The sequence below is a fragment of the Nyctereutes procyonoides genome, unplaced genomic scaffold (genome assembly GCF_905146905.1).
Source record: "Nyctereutes procyonoides isolate TBG_1078 unplaced genomic scaffold, NYPRO_anot_genome, whole genome shotgun sequence".
Lineage (NCBI taxonomy): Eukaryota > Metazoa > Chordata > Mammalia > Carnivora > Canidae > Nyctereutes > Nyctereutes procyonoides.
Window position 1 is genome coordinate 57,159,183 of NW_026575142.1, and position 20,740 is coordinate 57,179,922.

Consider the following 20,740-nt stretch of genomic DNA (forward strand, 5'->3'; position numbering starts at 1 on the left):
GCTACTCTAGGCCCTCTGTAAGGGTTTCTCATCTTCTGAACCTGGTGAGATCAGAACTCTTGAACAGAAGCAGTAGTTCCCGTCAAGACTGCGAGCTAGGTGCAGGCAGGGGCTACCGATTGTCCAGCCCGGGCTGGGTTCGGCATCATAATGTGCCACCTGCCATCTCCCAGAGGCTTGGTGCATATTGGTTGAATGAATTAATATTCTTGCAATAGAGAAAGTGGGCTGCAGGGACAGTATAAGGAAGAGAGAAAACAAGATCTAGGGAAAGGCCACATTTGGGATAAAAGTGATTTGATTTTGGGCAAAGTGCTTGCCCTCCACTTTATTCTTTCATATCTAGTAGGTAAGAAGAAGAAAGATTCCAGCACCCAGTAATCTAGTTCTCTCCCAGTGACAATCATTTAGTACCCCCATGGTGGTTTCCTAGACCCTTGATCATGAAAGACTCTGAAGAACTGGAATTGCTTGCGGAGGTGAAACCAGGAAAGATTGGATAAATTTCAGCTCCTCATAATTCTCATGCTCTTGTGCTGTGGCCTATTCGTGTTTCGTCTAAGGTTGCAGTTCTAAGAATCTTAGCAGTTAGACCGGCTATGGTTGTGATGTATCTGCCCGCTTATCAGCATTTTTTATTTTCCTGAAATTTTAGGCACAGAAAAATGAGAGAGAATCTATCCGACAGAAGTTGGCACTCGGAAGCTTCTTTGATGATGGCCCAGGAATTTATACCAGCTGTAGCAAAAGTGGGAAGCCAAGCCTTTCCTCTCGGTGAGTGTTCTTTTGAGTTGATTTTCTGATATGTACCTAATGGATTTTGTCATCCAACTATACATTTAATAAAAGATATCTTTTAAGCCCTTGAGTATTTTTTCCCCATAATACTACCAGCTTTATTTGAATTTAGACAGCCCCCTCCCCACCTATCGGGTTTGTTTTTTGCTTTTTAGTTTTTGCCCAACCACTTGAGGCCATATTTCTATATTTCTTTTTTTTTCCCCTAAACACAACTCTGATTTTGGACTGTGATGGGGGAATCAAGCCACACTCTTAAGCCGGCTGATGCTTAGAGAAGTGTGGCAGACCACCAGAATTCCCATTAAGCAGTCCCAAAGCATCCAGCATCCCCCCCACCCTTTCATTTGATTGCAGTGAACACTGGTAACTGAGAAATACAATTCCCACTTTGATCATTCGATGTTTATTACAGTACTTAACCTGTCCTCCAGGCATTTTTCCTTTATCTTAATTTATTTCAGGATATCATTGCTCATTTATTGTAATTTATTTCAGGATACCATTGGTCATTTGCATAGCTTTTAATTCTAGTTGAAATATATTAAATTTATAATTTTACCTAGAAAATGGGGCTATAGACCAAAGCTTCCCAAACTTTAATTATGCATATGAATCACTCCCTGTATAAATACTGGCTGTGTTTACCATGTTAAGCCAGGTGTGGAAGCACATGATCGCATTCATGCATTTATTCAACCAACGGATTTCCACTCTCTCCTCCCTGTATTGCCCAAAATTAGACACTTTAAAGTCTATTTAAATCTTTTCTGTCTTTCAATAAGCCTTGTCCTCAGTCTTATTCTTAGAGACTCACCTAAATCAGCAAAAATCAGAAAGCACGCACACGCTTCTATGCACATATAGGAGTTACCACTGTGGGTTCATGAGTGGAGACAGGAGATACAGAGTCACAGCCTCTCCTCCTCCACCAGATGCCAGCCTGGTCTCCTAGGATTCCCTCACTTTTCTCACGTGTCATTCCAGAGCTGGAAAGCACCTGTTCCTCCCCCTCCCCCAAACTCCCGTAGGATGTGGCAGGAGGAGCTCTGGCCTAGGGACCTGGAGATTGAGGATTAGTCCTAGTCATTTTCTAATTTTGAGACTCATAACAATTTTGTTTTGCCAATGCCTCAGTTTCCTTGTTTTTGTAAAATGAGGAGATGTGACCATATAGATCTCTATTGCTTTTCTCTAATATTCCCCTAAAGCATCAAAAAGTTTTCTTCTAGATAACCCCATCTCTCTGCTCAGCAAAGTCACATTCATCTGGCCCAAATGGGGGGTTTTGTTTTTAAAATCAAAGTTACTGGGAATCCCTGGGTGGCTCAGTGGTTTAGCGCCTGCCTTCGGCCCAGGACGTGATCCTGGAGTCCCAGGATGGAGTCCCACATCAGGCTCCCTGCATGGAGCCTGCTTCTCCCTCTGCCTTTGTCTCTGCCAATCTCTCTCTCTCTCTCTCTGTCTCTCTCTCTCTCTCTCTCTCTGTCTGTCTTTCATGAATAAATAAAATCTTTTTTTAAAAAAGTTACACACTCACATGCATATATGGCTCTGAAAATAATAACTACAAGATGTATAATAACAACACAAAATTAAAATTACAGTCCCCTGTCCCATCTCTCTCTATTGTGTCCCACTCACCAGAAAGCGTAACTTTTAACTCCTTGGCTGTTTCTTCTGGTAATTTACCTGTGTATCTCTAAGTAAGTCTTTGCTTTAAATAACCATATATTGGGGTTGCCTGGGTGGCTCAGTCAGTTAAGCGTCTGCCTTGGGTTCAGGTCATGATCCCAGGGTCCTGGGATAGAGCCCCATGCCGGGCTCCCTGCTCAGTGGGGAGTCTGCTTCTCCCTCTCTCTCTACTCCTACCCCCTGCTGTCTGCACTCACTCTCTCTCTCAGCGAAGTAAATAAAATCTTTAAAAAGTAAATAAATAACCATCTACTACCAATTATAGAAGATTGCAATTCATATCTTTTACAGCCCTCCCATAAACATCATTGTAACTCCCTCATTCTCCATTTATAATTATTTCACAATTTGGGGTCCAATAACGGTTCATTCTTTACATTATGAAGATCATTGATTATCTGCACTGAACCATGTCATAAACTGTGATTACTTGAGAAACATTATTGTCTTGAAATGAAAATTGCCTCATTTTTCCCTTTGCCAATCCGTGGTTTTGACTGCTATATTATATTCCACTGTGTGAGTATATCACCGTTTACTTAGCTACTCTTCTGATTATAGGCAATGAGTTGTTTCACAGGTCTTGCTCTTGTAAATAGTGCTGCTTATGAACACCCTATGTAAATGTCATATAAATATATATAAATAAGTGTTATATTGCCAATCTTTTTCATTTTTGTTAATCAAATGGGCATTAAATGGTATTTCATTGTGTTTATTAGCCATCGTTGTTTCCCTTTCTGTGAAATGTCTATTTGGGTCTTAGGTCCAAATTTCTATCAGATTCTTTCTGCTTTTGAAAATTGATTTATCGGGATCCCTGGGTGGCGCAGCGGTTTAGCGCCTGCCTTTGGCCCGGGGCACGATCCTGGAGATCCGGGATCGAATCCCACGTCGGGCTCCCGGTGCATGGAGCCTGCTTCTCCCTCTGCCTGTGTCTCTGCCTCTCTCTCTCACTGTGTACCTATCATAAATAAATTTAAAAAAAAATTTAAAAAAAAAAAAAAAGAAAATTGATTTATCAACATTCTTTCATTATGGTACTCATCCTTCATATGTTGTATGTATTGCAAATATCTTTTCCCAGGTTGTAGCCTGTCTTCTCACTTCCTCACTGTGTCTTTTTTGACCAGATTTCTTTTTATCAAACTTTCATAGGCCATGCTTTCTGTGTCTTGCATAAAAAATCTTCTACCCCAAGGTCCAAAAGACATTAACCTAGATTTCCTACCAAGAGTTGAAAGTGATTTTTTTAAAAGCCGGTAATCAACTGGGAGTTGGTTTCTTGATATGGTTATGGAGGAGATGTCTAATTTCATCTTTTTCTATTTACATGACCATTTTTTCCATCCTGTTTATTAAACAATCCCTCTTTTACTCATTGATCTGACCAGTTCCGTACATACTATACATTAATGGGAATGCATTCTGTTTCGTCGGTTAGTGTTCCTATCCCTTCACCAATACCATACAGTTTTAATCACTGTAGCCTCAAAATAAGTCCTAATATCTGAACAAGCAAGCCCCCCTCCTCTTTTCCTTCAGAAGTATGCTTCCTGTTACTGCTTTTGTATTCTTCCATATAAATTTTAAATCATCTAATCAAGCTCAGCAAAATACTCTCTTGGGATTTTGCATTGACTCTATAAATCAATTTAAGGGAGAATGCATTTTCACAGTATTGTATCTCCCTACCCATGAACATGGCCTTTCTCCCCTTTATTTAGATCTTACTGAATATTTCTTAATAGGTTTCATAATTTCTCATTTAGAGATATTGTACATCTTTTGTTGTTTCTAGATACTTGGCAAACTGGTATTATTTTAAGTTCTCTTTGATAATGCATTCTCATTGTTTTGCTGCTGGTGAGCAGAAATGGAGTTTAGTTTTTATACTATAATATAATTGTTCCTACTAGTTGTCTGCCCCCTTGTTACTTCTAATAAAGTTGTTTGTAGAATCTTTGGGATTCTTAAGTACTATGATCTGAAAAATAGCAGCTTCATTTATTGCTTTCCAATCCTTGTGCCTCTGTTTTTTTCTTTTATTGCATGGCTAGGGCCCAAATAAATTGAGGTTTAAAAATGATAGTAGTTGGAATCTTTAGCTCATTTATCATATCCAATGAATACTTCTGATGTTTCCTCATCTAGGATGATGTTAATTTTAGGTTTTCTTTAACATTTCTCTCTATGAGTTAATCATGTTCCCTTATATTCATAATTTATAAAGAGTTTTTTATTATGAATAGATCTGTAACTACCACATGCTTTTTTTACATCTGTGAAGATCATTATATGATTACCCCTGTTAATCTATTAATGAATTATATGTAAAGAGTTTTAAAATATTAAATAATCCTTGAGGGATCCCTGGGTGGCGCAGCGGTTTGGCGCCTGCCTTTGGCCCAGGGCGCGATCCTGGAGACCCAGGATCGAATCCCACATCGGGCTCCCGGTGCATGGAGCCTGCTTCTCCCTCTGCCTATGTCTCTGCCTCTTTCTCTCTCTCTGTGTGTGACTATCATAAATAAATAAAAATTAAAAAATAAAAAATAAAAATAAATAAATAAATAATCCTTGAATACTTAGTATAAAGCAAAATTGGTTAGATTATCAGACACTATTAAATTTTATTTAGTATCATATTTATATTCATGAATGACATGGGTCTCCTGTATTCTTAGAGTATTTTTTTTCTTGTTTTTGTATCAGGGCAATGCTGGCTTAAAAATAAGGTGGCTGTTATTCCTTCTTCCATAATGTCTAAGTAAAGCCTGCATAATATAGGAATATGCTATTTCTCACCTGTATAACCATCTGCGCCTGGTATTTACTTTGTGTGTTTGCTTTAATTGCTTCTAGTTTTTAGATGGTTTTAAGATTATACATGCTTCTTACTTCTTCTTGGGTCAGTTTTGGTGGGTTGTATTTTTCTAAGAATTTGTCCTTTAAGTCTTCAAAAATTTTTGAAATGACACTTTCCCATTTTTATGACAGGTATTAGTTATAGGTAAAGTGTTTAAAATGTTTTCTTCTGATTTCTACACTGTCCATGATTTCTTTTTTCTGATTTATTTTTGTTTTCATTTCTGCCCATCAACGATAAGTGTAAAATACTAAGTGCTATAGGTGAACCCTGTGGTTGGGGTTTGGTGACACATATTGTTGCCCCAGAGTGACCTTTCTTAACCACTCAGTTAAAAAGTAGACACCACACAAACCTCTCATTTTCTCTCCTCTTACCCTGATTGGTTTTCCTTTGTGGCTTTTATCACTCCCTGATATTGTATTATATTTTTTCTTTTTTTAATCCATTCTTTGTCTAACACTAAAATATGGACTCCAAGAGAGGAGGTCTTTGTCTGTTTTATTCACCACCAGAACTATTGACTAAATAGTGCCTGATACAGGGGTGCCTGGGTGGCTCAGTCAGTTAAACCACCAACTCTTGATTTTAGCTCAGGTCATGATCTCTGTGTCCTGGATTGGAGCCCACATCAGACTCCACACTTGGCGGGGAGTCTGCTTGAGGATTCTCTCTCCCTCTCCCTCTCCCTCTGCCCCTCTGCCTGCTCACACGCACTCTCTCTCAAATTAAATCTTTACAAAAAAACAAAAATAGTGCCTAATACATAGTCACTAGACATTGGTTGAATTAAGGAATGGTGAACTTCCCCTTAGAATGGGCAAATAAAAATGCAACTATTTCATTAGGGTGCCTCCAAATAAAAATACATAAAGCTCTTTTCTTTTAGGCTATAAGTTGCCACAGAGAACTTTCCAACTGCATCCTGAGGAGTTTTAAGCCTGGCTGGCAGTATTTTAAGTCTCTGGCAGGAGAATGGTTGAAGGTTCAGCATGGAGAATGTTATTTAATTCCTTTGATGTTAATAAAGGCCTTTCATTTGATACTTCAGCTATGTCTGAGGGTGCCCCATTTCAGAGCTCCTCTGGTTCAACCTCTCAAGATAGTAAATGTCTTCATTATGCCAGGCCAACAGGTGGACAAGGCAAATAGAGGGTCTGCATAGTCCTTTCAGTTGTTCAATCAAGCTTCCTCTGTGTGCAGTGCTAGCCCACTCCCCAGCCTTCCCGTGTAGCTGAGCATGCCTAGACTCAATAGTGCAAATGCATGCACTTCCCCAACCAACCAGCCCTGCAAGCTCCCAGTAAATTGAAATGTTAGATCAAACACCCCTCACCCATCTGCATTTTATCTTCCAACATTTTTTCACACTTTCTTGTGTGCTGTTGTCTCCGATTCCACTTTCTTTGTCCTTGGAGAAATTATACCTTTTTCTTTGTCCATGGAGAGTTATACTTTTTTTCTTCCTCTAATATTATTTCACCAGGATTTCAGAAGAGAGTGTCAACAGATACTTGTGTTCCAAATGCCATGTTGAACTAGAAGTTTCATGAAGGTTTGGACCAGATGGCTTCCCAGGGGGTGGTTTTCATTATTTCTAATAGCAGAAGTATCTTCTCAAATAAAATCCTATGCAGAAACCCTGTGTGTAAAACCAAGCTGTCCTCCTATGCTTCAGGAAGGCTGAAGAGGGTCTGGGGTACCCCTGCCCAGAAGATGCCTCCCTGTCATTTCCCTGCAGTGCACCTTCCCAGGTGCCCATATTAGCACCTCTTTGCATCACTCCCTACATGCCCCCAGAGCGCACCTGAAACTCTTCACGCAGAACAAAATTTGAAAATCACCGAGTTATCTACCCCCAGTGGTGACACAGCTATCTAAACACATATGTATTTCACAGTAGTTCATAACAAGCTATGCTTGGTGACTTGCCATAAGGAAGATTATTTATATCCTGTTTTTTCAGATGTTTTCATCTCTACATTCTGGGATGAGATCATCCTCTGTGAGAACACGATGACTTTTTGGATACCCTTTAGGATGATGGCTAATGATGAGCCTTAATGTTTCTAAGAAATATCACTTTATCCCTGTAAATTTAAAGTCTGCAAAGACTCATTTCCCCTTGTCAATAGTAATGGAAGAGAAAAGCCTCAGGAAACGTTCAGTTGCAATTGCATAACACATTGGCCATCCCTATTAGAATTATTTTTTTTCTGATGTATTACAATCCTTGAAATTCTTCATTGAGCTAGAAATACCTCACCTTTTACTTACAAAACGACTTGAGGGATGTTAGAACTTGGAAGTCCTTTAATATGGTGCTCCCAAATGCACCTGAGTCCACGTGCTGACTTATTAAATAATCAGAACCAGGTAAATATTTTTGACTGTATGACTGCAAAGAGCTAAGTGCTCAATCTTAAATGAGGTTTAGGACTTAAATTAATTGGCCAACCAATGGATTCTGAAGTGCTGAGCTTACTTTTAAGACAAGACCTCCCCAAGTTAAGTGGAACCTTTGGCAAAATCACGGAGTTCTACTTATGTATTTTAAAGAATGGGTATTTACCTGTAAAAATCAACTTCATACACATTGTGTGAGAAATTTTGAAGTAACATGAGGGTCTTCTGGAAGACATGCATGAGCTCCTCCTGTGTAATTGCTCCACATCGCTCTTTGGGTTTCAGCCCCACTGAATTTTTTTAATTGGTGCTGTCTTCCAAAGCACTTTTTAAAAGAGTGACAAGCTGATAAATGTAAACGAGGCTTACAGTAATCCCATAAAGACATTTCATGCCTAACACTGCAGCAAAATAATTTTTGATACTGCTTCATAACTCAGCTAATTAAATTTGACTTATACTAAAATGCAGCAAATATAGGAAGCACCATTTTTTCCTCAAAATGTGCTAATCCACACATAATCACCTTTTTTAACTGAGACTGTATGACCTTTGTTATTTTTCCCCCATTTAGAAATGTTTCAGCAAAAGCTTTAAAAAAGCTTAATAGGAAATGAAAAAAGTGAATTACCTACTCTACTTTTGAAATAGGTTTCTAAGAAATATTCAGTGTAGTCATGTTCTTGAAAAAAAAATCCTTTTCTCTTATTACTAGTATAATAACTTTCCTATAAAATATTTTTTCATTGACCAAAGTAATCTTCAATCACCCTTATATTTCGGATTTGGAGTTTATTCAGCTCAGCGTTATTAAAGCAATGGAAACTGGCTTGGCTGCCATGAGACCATGAGACCGAGCACGGTCATTAGTAATAGACACCGAGAAACCTTTCATTTTTCAGACATTACAACGTGATCTGCCATTGTGGAGAAAACAATGCAGGCTTCTCCATTCTCCTTTCCTCAGACTAACCACAAAATAAACCTGACTCCTCCCTCTCTTCTTGCTTTACCCTAAGATAGATTTTTATTTACATACATAAATATATATACAGTCTTTTTCATAAAGTATACAGTGGGAAGCTGTAACCTAGAGTAGGCTATACCCTTCTCTCTAAGCATTGCAAATATTACGAAAAAGAGAAATTCCCCAGAGAGCTTTTGAGCAGCTGGTTTGAATAATGATTACTGTTTACTCATCTGAACCGTTCCAACCTCCCCACGTCAGAACTCATTCCTTTCTTATTCTTGTAGGTTTCTTGGTGAATGGCTGAGATGAGACCTAATAATAGATACCTGCCACCATCTTTTGTGTTTGGGCTGAGGATGCTGGCTGGGGAGGCACCTGGCCCAGGGAGTTGTATCAACTGGACAGATAGCAGTGATCTAGAGAGGCTTTAAAGAAATTGGATCCACAGGAGCTTTGCCTCTGAGGAACTGAGAATCTGTATATATAATCTGACACAGAATCCCAAGTTGAACAAGTATCATTTTTCCAGGAAAAAAAAAATCATCCTTTTGTCTCTAACAGTAATAATTTTTGCATCATTTCCTGGAGAAGGAAGCAGCGTAGTCCTATAGACCCAGTATGGGTGAGAAAAGAGGTGGTCCCATTTCAATACAATGAAATTTACTTTCAGGGACGTCTTTCTTGAAATAATAGGTGCATATTGTAGCAACCTATTTATAACGTGCAACATATCTTTTAAACTTCATATTAATCTCATACATGTGTACCAATAATTTGCTTAGGAAATGCTTCATGTAAGTCATTCCAAGATGCATGTCCTTATAAGTGGTAGTTTACAAATTATTTTTCTATACTGTTGGAAAATGATTAGGTAATCTACAGAAAACCTATAATTTTCTTATGTCTTCCTCCAAGGATTACCTCTGCTATTCTAAAATATCACACAATTTTAGGTGTAAAGCAGGATTCGAAGTGGATCTTTTGGAGTAATAAGATTAAAAATGGCAAAACAAATTTAATTATGTAAGCAATTCTTCTCTTTCACAAACCTAAAAGAAAAGCAAAATGGTATTTGTGAAATTTTCTTTGTCTAATAAATAGCCTCACTTTACAATAATGCCAATGACCCCAGTTTAATTAGGTGCAATTAATTTTGCGCAAGTGAAATTTGACATCTTGCTAGAGGCATAACCAGCTGTACCCTGTCTTATGAATTTTTTTATTATCACCAATGAGAATTCAATTGTCAGAGCTATTGCAGAAGGGTGGGAGGCAGGGAGAAAAGGCCACAGGGCTGCATTTTATATTTAAAAATGGCTCCAGTGGACAGCTAAATGTTTAATTAAAAGAACTTCTAGGAATTATTTTTCATTGGCGCATCATCTCTGACAAGTTATCATGACTTTATTACTGCAGTTTGCACTCCCTTTGGACAGTGTTCCCCCACATGTGTCTGGACTCATGCAACTCAAATGAAGACCGGGCTCCTTTGAGAGTTTACAAAAGCATTTGCTGCTACCAGAAAACACTCCTACTGACTGCAAGTGAGCTGTGTCATCTGGAGGTTTAACACAGTCCTTTTGTTCAATCTTGTAAAATTTCTGTGCCCCTCACATTGTTCTCCTCCTTATTATCATCTGCATTAAAAACCCGTGGAAGATGTTTTGAAAAACCACTGCCAATTTGAAAGGTGACACATGCCTCCTTGACACTTAGAATTTTTATTTTAGTTGTTGAAATAAATCTTTAGTTATTGAAAGACTTATTTTGACATGCACTTTTATCACCTGTAATCTTGTACATATAAAAATAAGAAGAAGAAAAAGCAAAATACATTGGTTAAGACAGCCCTACACCCTCTTCACGCTCAGAATCCCAACTCTTCATTTAATCACTTTCCCTCTGAGTTGTCAGTCTTTGCTTTTCCCCACCGTGTCACCCTCTGTGCTATCAGGAGATGCTATGCATCACCTTCCAGGCCATTGGCCGTTGTTCTGCAGGTTTTATGCTGGAGCTTTTTTGTTCTTTCAGAAGACATGAGTACCTGAACTATCAGATCCCACCTCTTCATGAGTGGTCCTTCACTGGTTTGTTGGCCAAGGGGGTAACAGGTCAGTTAAACCATCATGCCACCAGCCACCGGGGTGGCCGAGATTGTGAGACATATGACTTTAAAGATGGTAAAATATAAACAATTACGTTTCATAGAATCAATGAAATTCAGTAGATCTGCATTCTTTTGAATGACCACATATAATTCAGATGACCCCAAATTAAGTCATGAAAATAATGTCTTTGGGATAAAACTTACTCTACAACCAAGCCTAAATGGTCATCTAGATTTTTCTAAACATGAATCTAAAAAGTGGTGAAAGCAGTGATTCTGCGCGCAAGAGACTAAAAGAATTTGCACTTGAGATTGTCACCAAATCCAGTCATACCCCTCAAACACATGGACAAGCACTGACTCTCCAGCTGCCATATCTTCACCCAGACACATGGACATTATCATCCATCTGGAAGCAACAAGCAATTCTCCTTCTCCAGCAGCTGAAATTCATCAGCAGATCAGACAAATAGAAGTTTAAATTCTGTCTGGGCTGAGAGGAGTAAATAAACAGGCTGGCTTTAAAAACACAGACACTTAAATGTATATCTGTTACTATAGTCTATAATCTACTGTAGACCCAAGAGGGAGAATGGGATTGAGACTGGGCCTGGAAGGGTTGTCAACAGTTGAATAAAAGAGTCCATCTCCAGAAACATTCACTTGTAGGGAACCGTTCCTTGCTGCCCTCCAAGAGTATCTCCCGCCCCCAGCCCCCTGCCAAAACCAAAAGGCCAGCCTGACTCATGTGTGAGTCATGCTCCCTGCATAGCCACCATCTGAGTCAGACACACAACCATCCTCTTCCAGCTGTCAAACAGTTCATCCTACTCACCTTTTCTCCAACACACAAGCGCTAATCAACTCACCCATTTTCTCTCCTTTTCCCTTTTTAATTCCTGCTAAATGCCCACACATGACAACTTAGAGGAGCTCAAAAGAGAAAAAATTCAAACCCAACTGAATTTCTAATACCAAAAAATATCTGGGTATATTTCCTGCCATTTTTTTCTATGCATAATATATCTTCAAATTTTTGTTTACAAAATTGGAATTACACTGTACCTACTGTTTTATAGCCTGATTTTTCTTCACTTAATATATCGGGAACATTTACCCATGTTCATAACTGTTCTTCTATCATGTGTATTTTTACTAGCTGTATAATGACCATTCTGTAGTTCACCAAATACATTCAACCTCTTATTAGACATTGGAATTATTTCCAATATTTTGTTTTGGTTTTGTTTTCTTTTTTTCATCTTTTCTTCCATTCATGAATTTATGCTTCTTAAAGTGCCCTGGCCTCTCAAAACAGACTTTTCAAGAGTAAAATACCAGCTTTGTGACCTATGCAATTTAACCTCTTTGTCCTAGTTTTCTCATAATGAGGGTCATCATACCTACTTTAGCATATCTGAAGAGTGGAGGTAATATATATGAAGTGCCTTAATACAAAATAGATGATCCAAAATGGTAGTAACTCTTGAGGCATGTGGGTGGCTCAGTCTGTGAAGCATGTGACTCTTAGTTTTGACTCAGGTCATGATTTCAGTGTTGTGAGATCAAGCTTGCATTGGGCTCCATGCTGGGCAGAGAACCTGCTTAAGATTCTCTCTCTCTCCCTCTGCTCTTCCCCCCACTCTGCCCCACTCAGAAAAAAAAAGTGATTATTTTAGAATACAAATTACTGAGAAATCATTTGATTTTAAGATAAAAGTAGACCACATTTGGCAGCTAAGAGAGATGACTGTTTCTATTCCATCATTATTCCAATATCAGAAGAAGCCTCATTCTGGTCTTCAATTCATGGTAGAAAATATTTCGGGTGAAATGCATTTTTTTGACATTAAGATCCTGTAATTCCAAATTTAATTACATGTAAGTGGTCATTAGTGAAGAAACTGGACACTGATATGAAATTAGAACTAACAGCTGTCTGGGGCCTGCAAGTACTTATAGCTCTTGAGAGAGTCAGGTTAGGATACAGGGGCTGTGATGCTTTACCAAAGAAAAGCTGGTGAATGCTAGTTCCCCTTTTCTATCAGCTTTTCAGGTGAAGAGAAGATTCTGTGGCCATGTGGTGTTGGATGCCTACCAGCCATCATGTAAACATGTACAGATGGAAGGTCCAGAGCTAGCCTTATAAAAGGAAGCAGAAAAAGAGATTATGTACAGGATTAGGATGAAAAAAAAAAAACCTAGAGGGCCATTCACACTACTCCAGCCACCTTTAGAGCTGCCTTCCTCAGCTTTTGCAGAGAAAGCCAAATGCCCGAGCCTGTAAGATGTGGGATCAGGGTGGGACATAAAGAGACATGAAGTCCTCTCTTTTCCCCAATGCTCTCTTTGGTATATAATTTGAAACTACTGTTAACTTCTCTGGGCACATGCCTGCTGGCGGGTTGGCTTTCCCATCTCTCTTGCCTTTATTTCTCCTACCTCTAGTTTCCCAACACTTCCTTTCTTCTGCAGTTCCCTGCTCAGTCACCCTTCTTGGTTAATACCTTATTTACTAATGGATGTCCAGGTAGTAAAAGTATTCTTATATATAAGATCTACAAAGTGTTTTGAGTTCTCTTCTGATGCTCTATATATTCCACATTTCTCCTTGCACATTATGGTTTAATGATCCAAGCACTTGGTACCTGTTGGAAGACTCAGTACCTGTTAAAAGGCCTGATTTCTGTTCCTAGTTCAACTATTAACTGTGCATCCCCTTAATAAAAGGATCATGGACTACAAATGCTGTCAAGGGCCAGCAAGAAACATAATGAGTGAAGAAGCCCAGATAAAAGGCAATAGGGAGTAGTGGGGACTGTAGCAAACTAGAAACAGTACGCCCTGGCTAAAATGGACAGCAGCTACTCGGCAGTAGCCTACTGGGGCCATGGAGTTTATCTAGATGGTATTACCTGATCCTCGAATGAATAAATGAGCAAACAGTTAAATATCCCTTCTCTAATATAAAAATTGTTTCTAGTACTTTTTGTATGTGATGATATATGCTGGACCAGCAATATTCACACCTGTTCTGTAAATACCAGTCTTTTCTAAAAGTCCAATAAATGATCGTCCCTTGCATCGCACGCTGCTAGCAAAAGAAATTAACACAATCCTACTAAAGTAAAATAAGAAATAGCATTTTAGAATAGTATTTGGAAAAAGTCTTTTGTTAAGGAGTAGCAGCACCTCATTTTAACCCACCTCAGCACACTCTGTAGAGACCCCTGTTACACATTCGGGACATCTGGAGCTTACCAAAACCTCAGTTGTTCCCACATTGTTTTTTCATGATAAATCCTTAGAAAAATGAAATGTGTTTACAACTACCCTTGGGTAATTACAACCCACATTTTATATTCCTTCTCCTTTGAAAGTGTCATGAGACAAAGATATATTATAAAAATATTTTTAAAATAAAATATTATTTATTATGTATAAAGTCTTTGAATAATGCATCAAAGACCCATTAAGATACATGTAAATAACATATTTTAATGGCCCAGTCACAAACTAGTTGGGGATATTGGGTGACAAATGATAGAGCAGGGTCAGTGGCGCTCATAGCCACTCTGGTTGTGGATAGAAAATAAGCAAGGCATGTTTGAAATCCATAAGCATATGGGCAGTTCCTTTTCACTCTGCTTCTTGAGGAAAACCAAACAATCGCCTTAGAATTATAAGCAACTGGCAGAGGTATAAGCCCACGAAGATTATATTACCAGACACACAGGCAAGATCTAATAAATCCAAAGCTGAGGTTAAATATAGTATGGGGGCAAAGGGCACTGGATTCAAAAACCAGACATTCAGCCTGTAGTCTCTTCTTTGTGACCTTGTACCAGGTATCCATTGCCACAATGATGATGTGTAATCCGAAAAAACACCCCTATCAATGGCATACAGTAATAAACATTGATTTCTGCTTAGGAGCCTATAGGTGGGCCGAGCAGTTCTACTGGTGAGAGAGAGCTGGGCTCGGATGGGCTTACTCACATGTCTGCGGTCAGCTGCAGCTTGGTGAGGTGACTCTCCTGTCCTTGGCTGAGCGCTCTTTGTATCTGGGGCTTCAGTGGGACAATGCTGATTGGACTCTGTGCCATGAAGTCACTCATCTGCCAGCAGGCAAGCCTGGACTTTTTCTGAGGGCAGTGGCAGGGTTTCCTGAGGGGTGGGGAGCGGTTGGCATTAGAACACTGGCATTTCCCTCTGCCTGTGTCTCTGCCTCTCTCTCTCTCTCATTCTATGTGACTATCATAAATAAATAAAAATTAAAAAAAAAAAAAATTTAAAAAAAAAGGGATCCCTGGGTGGCGCAGCGGTTTGGCGCCTGCCTTTGGCCCAGGGCGCGATCCTGGAGACCCGGGATCGAATCCCACGTCGGGCTCCCGGTGCATGGAGCCTGCTTCTCCCTCTGCCTGTGTCTCTGCCTCTCTCTCTCTCATTCTATGTGACTATCATAAATAAATAAAAATTAAAAAAAAAAAAAATTTAAAAAAAAAAAAAAAAAAAAAAAAAGAACACTGGCATTTCCTGTGCATCCTGTTGGCAAGACAGGTCAGGAGGCCAGCCCAGGGGAGGAAGAAGCTGCAAAGTCACAGTAGAGAGAGGGCAGGTGCAGGGAGGGAAGGATTGGGACCATTTTTACAAATCAGGCTGTTACAGGTCTGGGAACGCATTTGACCTCTCTGAGTCCATATTATGTTGCCTGTTATCCACAAGTGGTTGTACAGCCCAACAAGGGAACACAAGCAAACATCATTTTAAACTCGAATTCAGTGCAACAGACAGCTCAAGTGAAGCTGAAGTTAATGAAGGCTGAAGTTAATGAAGGGGTGGCATAGGGGGTAAAAAAAAAAAAAAAAGAATCTTAAATATTTCTGTGTAGACACTGGTGGTCTAAGCTGGTCCTGGGAGATTGCTATTTCTAAAATCAGAAAACATCAAGTAGTTCTGGGGTTCAGAAATAGCCTCAGGACAGCCCAGTCCCATCACCTCAAACCAAGGCCAAGGGCAAAGGCCAGATTCACAGTGATTATCACTCTACCTAGAAGTCACAGCAAACTTTAGCATCATCAGTCATATTATTTCTCTCAGGGAATAAACTGGTCTTGTCCTTGTGTTTTGAAAAAAGTATTATCTTTATGCTAGGTTATATCACGACTTGACTGACTAGGTTTTTGAGATATCATCCTCTTAGTAGTTAAAAATCTTTCAAAAAAAAAAATCTTTCACCGCTGCCATCCTCTCAGTGTTGTGCATATTTTAATAATATCCCCAGTAATGCTAGTTGGAAGTCAGCACAAGCATTTTCCAAGTGACGGTCTTTCTTGCCCTAAGTGCCAAGCAGACGTTGGTGCTGAATGTCCTCTTGACTAAACACCTTCGTGCCACTGGCCAGTAGGCCCTGCCACTAAGAAAGCTGTTCCACTCAACACTGAGAGGCCCAGAAGACTTAGTCTGTGTGTCCTCATATTTCTGAGCATTCTTCCTCCAGAACCCCCTCTTTTCAGGTCCCGGGGCTCCCCGTCAGTCACTCCGGGCTGCAGTGTGGTTTTTCACTGCCTCGTGGTACATGAGGAGAAGAGGTTTCCAGAATAACCAGGACACAGACGCCTCAGCTCTAATATCGACAGGCAAGGCAGACGTCAGGCGGCCTTTGGCATGCAGCGCTCTGCTACGGGCCACTCGAAACATCAAGAAACCTTGAATTGGACACCTTAAGGTTATATCGCTAATTAAAAGATGAGGATCGTGTTTTGTTTTCACCTCTGACTATGCTTGAGAGATCCGGGCAAATTCGAACCCTGGCAGCTTGGATTTTGCAAGACCGTGGAGCCCGGTTATAAGTGAGGCCCGGTGCACTGCAGGGCGAGGGACAGAGAGGCCAGGGCCTCCGGGCAGCCAGGCTTCCCCAGGGTGGGAAGGGGCCCAGCACAGGGGTTATCATTTCTTGACCCTGTGACACAGAGCCTTCGAGAACACCAGGTGGCCCCACGCACCCCCCAGCCAGGCTGCTGCTTGAGATCTGTGCTTGCGTTTCCCCAAAGCCGTCTTCATCTTAAAACCTGCTTAAAGGCTAAAGGCAAACAAATCCTTCTTGAAACCTGAGTCCATTTTAAGATGTCTTTACTAAAATCCCCTCTGAACCATTAGTTGTTATGTCATATAATTTCCTTTTCCTGAGAGTAACATTCTTGGTGATTACCGCTATAAGGAATTATAAGTCTCACCCCGTAAGAAGCTCTGTTCAGTTTCCCACGGTGATAATGTGCTAATAAGGCGATTTTCTGAATTTCTACCTGAGGTGTTTTTTCATTTCATTCGGACTACTAAATCTTTCCCTTTGTTTTTTTTTTTTTTTCCTTTGCCTTTCCTGAGTTGGAAATGCTGTATGGTTTGGTTGATTGTGATCCAAGTTGACCCTTCGTACAAAGGCCAGTTGGAGGCAGAAAAACAGAATTTATGATCAGACTTTCTTCGGAATGAAAATATATATCCCTAGGTGTTTTAAACCTTATTTTGTAATGGTATCATGGGGGGGGGGGGTTTATATGTATAATCTGTGTGTCCAGTGGCCAGACACTTAAAGACTTTAGCAGTTCAGTAAATAGAAAATGCTGCATACTCCTAGATTCAAATTAGGTTTAATTTAAAATGCCTCCTTAATTTTAAAATATGCTTTCAATGTGTGTTTTTTTTTAATTTTCAGTTTTACTTCCCACTATTTTCCAATCCATATATCTTGAGTTTTAGATTAAAAATGAGTTGATTGGAGGGGGGGTGACAAACTACAGATAATTAATTTTAAAACTTAATTTATGTGGGATCAAAAGGTAACCTGAATATATTAGATTTCTCCCGGAAAAAAAAAAAATTCCAATGGAAGAAAATTAAAAGGAGATAAAGTCCAGCTCAGCAGAAGTCCAAGCTGCCTAATAGTTAGACAGTTGAGGACATTCTCTTAGGTATTCAAAGCCAGGCGAGGTATTCAATTAAGTGACTTTATTTTTTTTTTAAGATTTTATTTATTTATTCATGAGAGAGAGGCAAAGACATAGGCAAAGGGAGAAGCTGGCTTCCCATAGGGAACCTGATGCAGGACTCGATCCCAAGACCCTGGGATCATGACCTGAGCCAAAGGCAGATGTTCAACCACTGAGCCACCCAGGTGCCCCAATTAAGTGACTTTAGAGGTCCATTTAAATTCTATATTCCTTTGTCTGGGCCTTCAGAAAAATAGAGAAAAGAAGAATATGAATATATACAGAGCACCTCCCCTGTGCCCAGCTTTGAACTATTTTCATCCTTCTTTACAAAACATGGAATTATTCACCCCTTTCACCCCTTTTTACCGATAAGGAAACTGAGGTTCTTAGAGCTCAAGTAATGGGCCCAGAGACAGAAGGGAGGATTCAGAACCTAAGTCCCATTGGCTCCAAGCACCCTGAGCTGATCACGGCAAAACCTGTGCCTTCTGGGCCTAGCGCGGTCCTGCTTCCTTGTCTGCACAGGAAGGTAGGCCGGGCACAGAAGCAGCTGAGGGGAGGGCTGCCTCTCCTTACTGGACTTTCAGTAATTGCAGAAGGTAACAATAGGTGGCAGTACATACACATAACCATGACAGCGCCTGTGTTAAATCAGTAGATTTTCTTTTTCTGGGTTCCCTTTTTTCATTTTAATGTTAATTCTTTATTTTTTTATTTGATGGAGAGAGTGTGCACACAAACACAGGGAGCGGTAAGGAGAGGGTCTGGATTCATGACCTAAGCCAAAGGCAGATGCTTAACAGTCTGAGCCACCCAGGCGCCCCTCCCTTTGGTTTTCAAACAATCACTTCATATGAATCATCTGAGACATTTATACAAAGCATCCCACCCCATTGGAATAAAAAAAGGTGATAATGTTAACTCTCAGACGAGTTGCTCTGCATTGCTCCCTGTGACAGTAATAATGCCAGTAATAATGCCAATTCAGTGTTTGCTTCCTAAACCTAGCTTAGACAGTCTCCTGAGGATCCCTTGCTACTTAGGAACCTCCTTTGCCTTTTCTTCTAAGCTTACAAACAGACTGGGACTACTAGGGATGCTTGAAAAATTACTTCTTTAAAAACTCTTTTTAGCCAAAGAGTATTGACATGTCTTGAATTTCAAAAGAAGGTGAGGACAGAGTTGCACCCATTGTCCAGCCTCACATGTAGCAGACACACAGCTGGGTGACCCTCTGTGGCCACATCTCCAGCAACATCACTCATGGAGCTACAGGATTCACCACAAACAGAAGGAGCTTCTGAGAAGTCTCCACTTCTGAGGCTCTTCGTGCACCAGGCAGTCTGCTATGTTGCAAGCTAGTGCCTTTCTGACTGGGTTTGGGGTTTCCTTAAGTTTCTTTAGGTGTATTTTTTTTTTTTTTTTTTTAGTGACATAAATGAACTCCCTTGGTTACACTAAATGATACCAGACAGCTTAATTTGGCTGAGGTCCTGTTCATCTTTATCAAAAGGAATGTAAGCTCAGTGGCTCCACACATATTTATTATGCATCAACTATGTGGTTGGTATTGTGCCGGGTGCTTTTATATGTGGCGTTAAATTAGCTTTCACTTAACATGAAATCGGTGTAAAAAAATAATTTAGCAAAAGTTCTCATTTTATCATTTATCAAGTTATGAACTGGGGATGCTTGGGTGGCTCAGCGGTTTAGCGCCTGCCTTCGGCCCAGGGCGTGATCCTGGAGTCCCAGATCAAGTCCCACATCAGGCTCCCTGTGTGGAGTCTGCTTCTCCCTCTGCCTGTGTCTTTGCCTCTCTCTGTGTCTCTCATGAATAAATAAGTAAAATCTTTTTTTTTAAATGAGAGAGAGAGGGGGGCATAGGCAGAGGGAGAAGCAGGCTCCATGCAGGGAGCCCTACGCGGGACTCGATCCCAAGACTCCAGGATCACACCCTGAGCTGAAGGGAGGTGCTAAACCACTGAGCCACCCAGGGATCCCGTAAAATCTTTTTTTTAAAAAAAAGTTATGAACTCATTCAGTTATCATCATTGTCGTTTAGTAGAAGCTATCATTTGTGAGTTGGGAGTAATGTGCATCATTCACTTCTCCATGTGAGGAACACACAAGATTGCTTTCTGTTAACAAAGCCAGACAATCCGAACGAGTGCCACCAGATAGCAGACAGCTGAGTAGAACTGCTGTCCTGTTTGCTTTTGCCCAGGCTGCAGAGTGGGATGAACCTGCAGATATGCTTCGTCAACGACAGCGGCAGTGATAAGGACAGCGATGCTGATGACAGTAAGACGGAAACCAGCTTGGACACCCCCTTGTCTCCCATGGTGAGTCCAGAGCCACCAACGCTCTGTGCGTGTGCTTTCCTGCTCAATTAGCTTCTTTTTTTGTTGTTAGTCAGGGAAAGAACATGGCAGAGATTAAAAGAGGAATGTCTCTTGCCATAGCATGCTCCTAAAATTTGACAATGAAAAATCAAAGCTGTGATCCAGTAAGAAGACATAAGCTCTGTTAAAGTTAGCGACTACTTTCATATGAAACCCTGAGGGAAATCACATATGCCCTAAAAAATTATGCCAGCTACCAGTCCTTCTCCACTGGGCTTAGAAATAGTAAGTGCAGAGCAACAGTGGGACACATTTTTGAAAGGCAGGGATGGGGATGCGGGTGAGGATGGGAAGGCTAGCACACAGCGATGTTGCTCAGAGAAACCAGCAAGATAATGTGTGTAAAACATTCCTTACTCATTCCTTGCACACGTATTATGAAGCTTGGGGCTTACTGCTGGAATTCTTTACTCTATATCACTTTCCTTACCAAAGACCAACCAACAGGCAACCGTTTGGTCCATGAATGCAAGGCCATGTCCAAACCTGATTGGATACCTG

General features: G+C 40.3%; 1 protein-coding gene across 6 annotated transcripts in view; it reads left to right on the plus strand.

The window, feature by feature from the left end:
- The window catches only part of SCHIP1 (schwannomin interacting protein 1), a 122,187-nt gene that overhangs the window by 92,670 nt on the left and 8,777 nt on the right, over positions 1 to 20,740 (plus strand). For 5 of the 6 annotated variants that reach the window (XM_055307945.1, XM_055307943.1, XM_055307946.1 and 2 more), the window contains 2 exons: positions 656 to 774; positions 20,062 to 20,179. In XM_055307945.1, coding sequence (XP_055163920.1) covers positions 656 to 774; positions 20,062 to 20,179 — 237 coding nt within the window. Of the gene's footprint in view, positions 1 to 655; positions 779 to 20,061; positions 20,180 to 20,740 lie in introns of those variants that run through there. The other variant, XM_055307949.1, reaches the window with a different exon arrangement.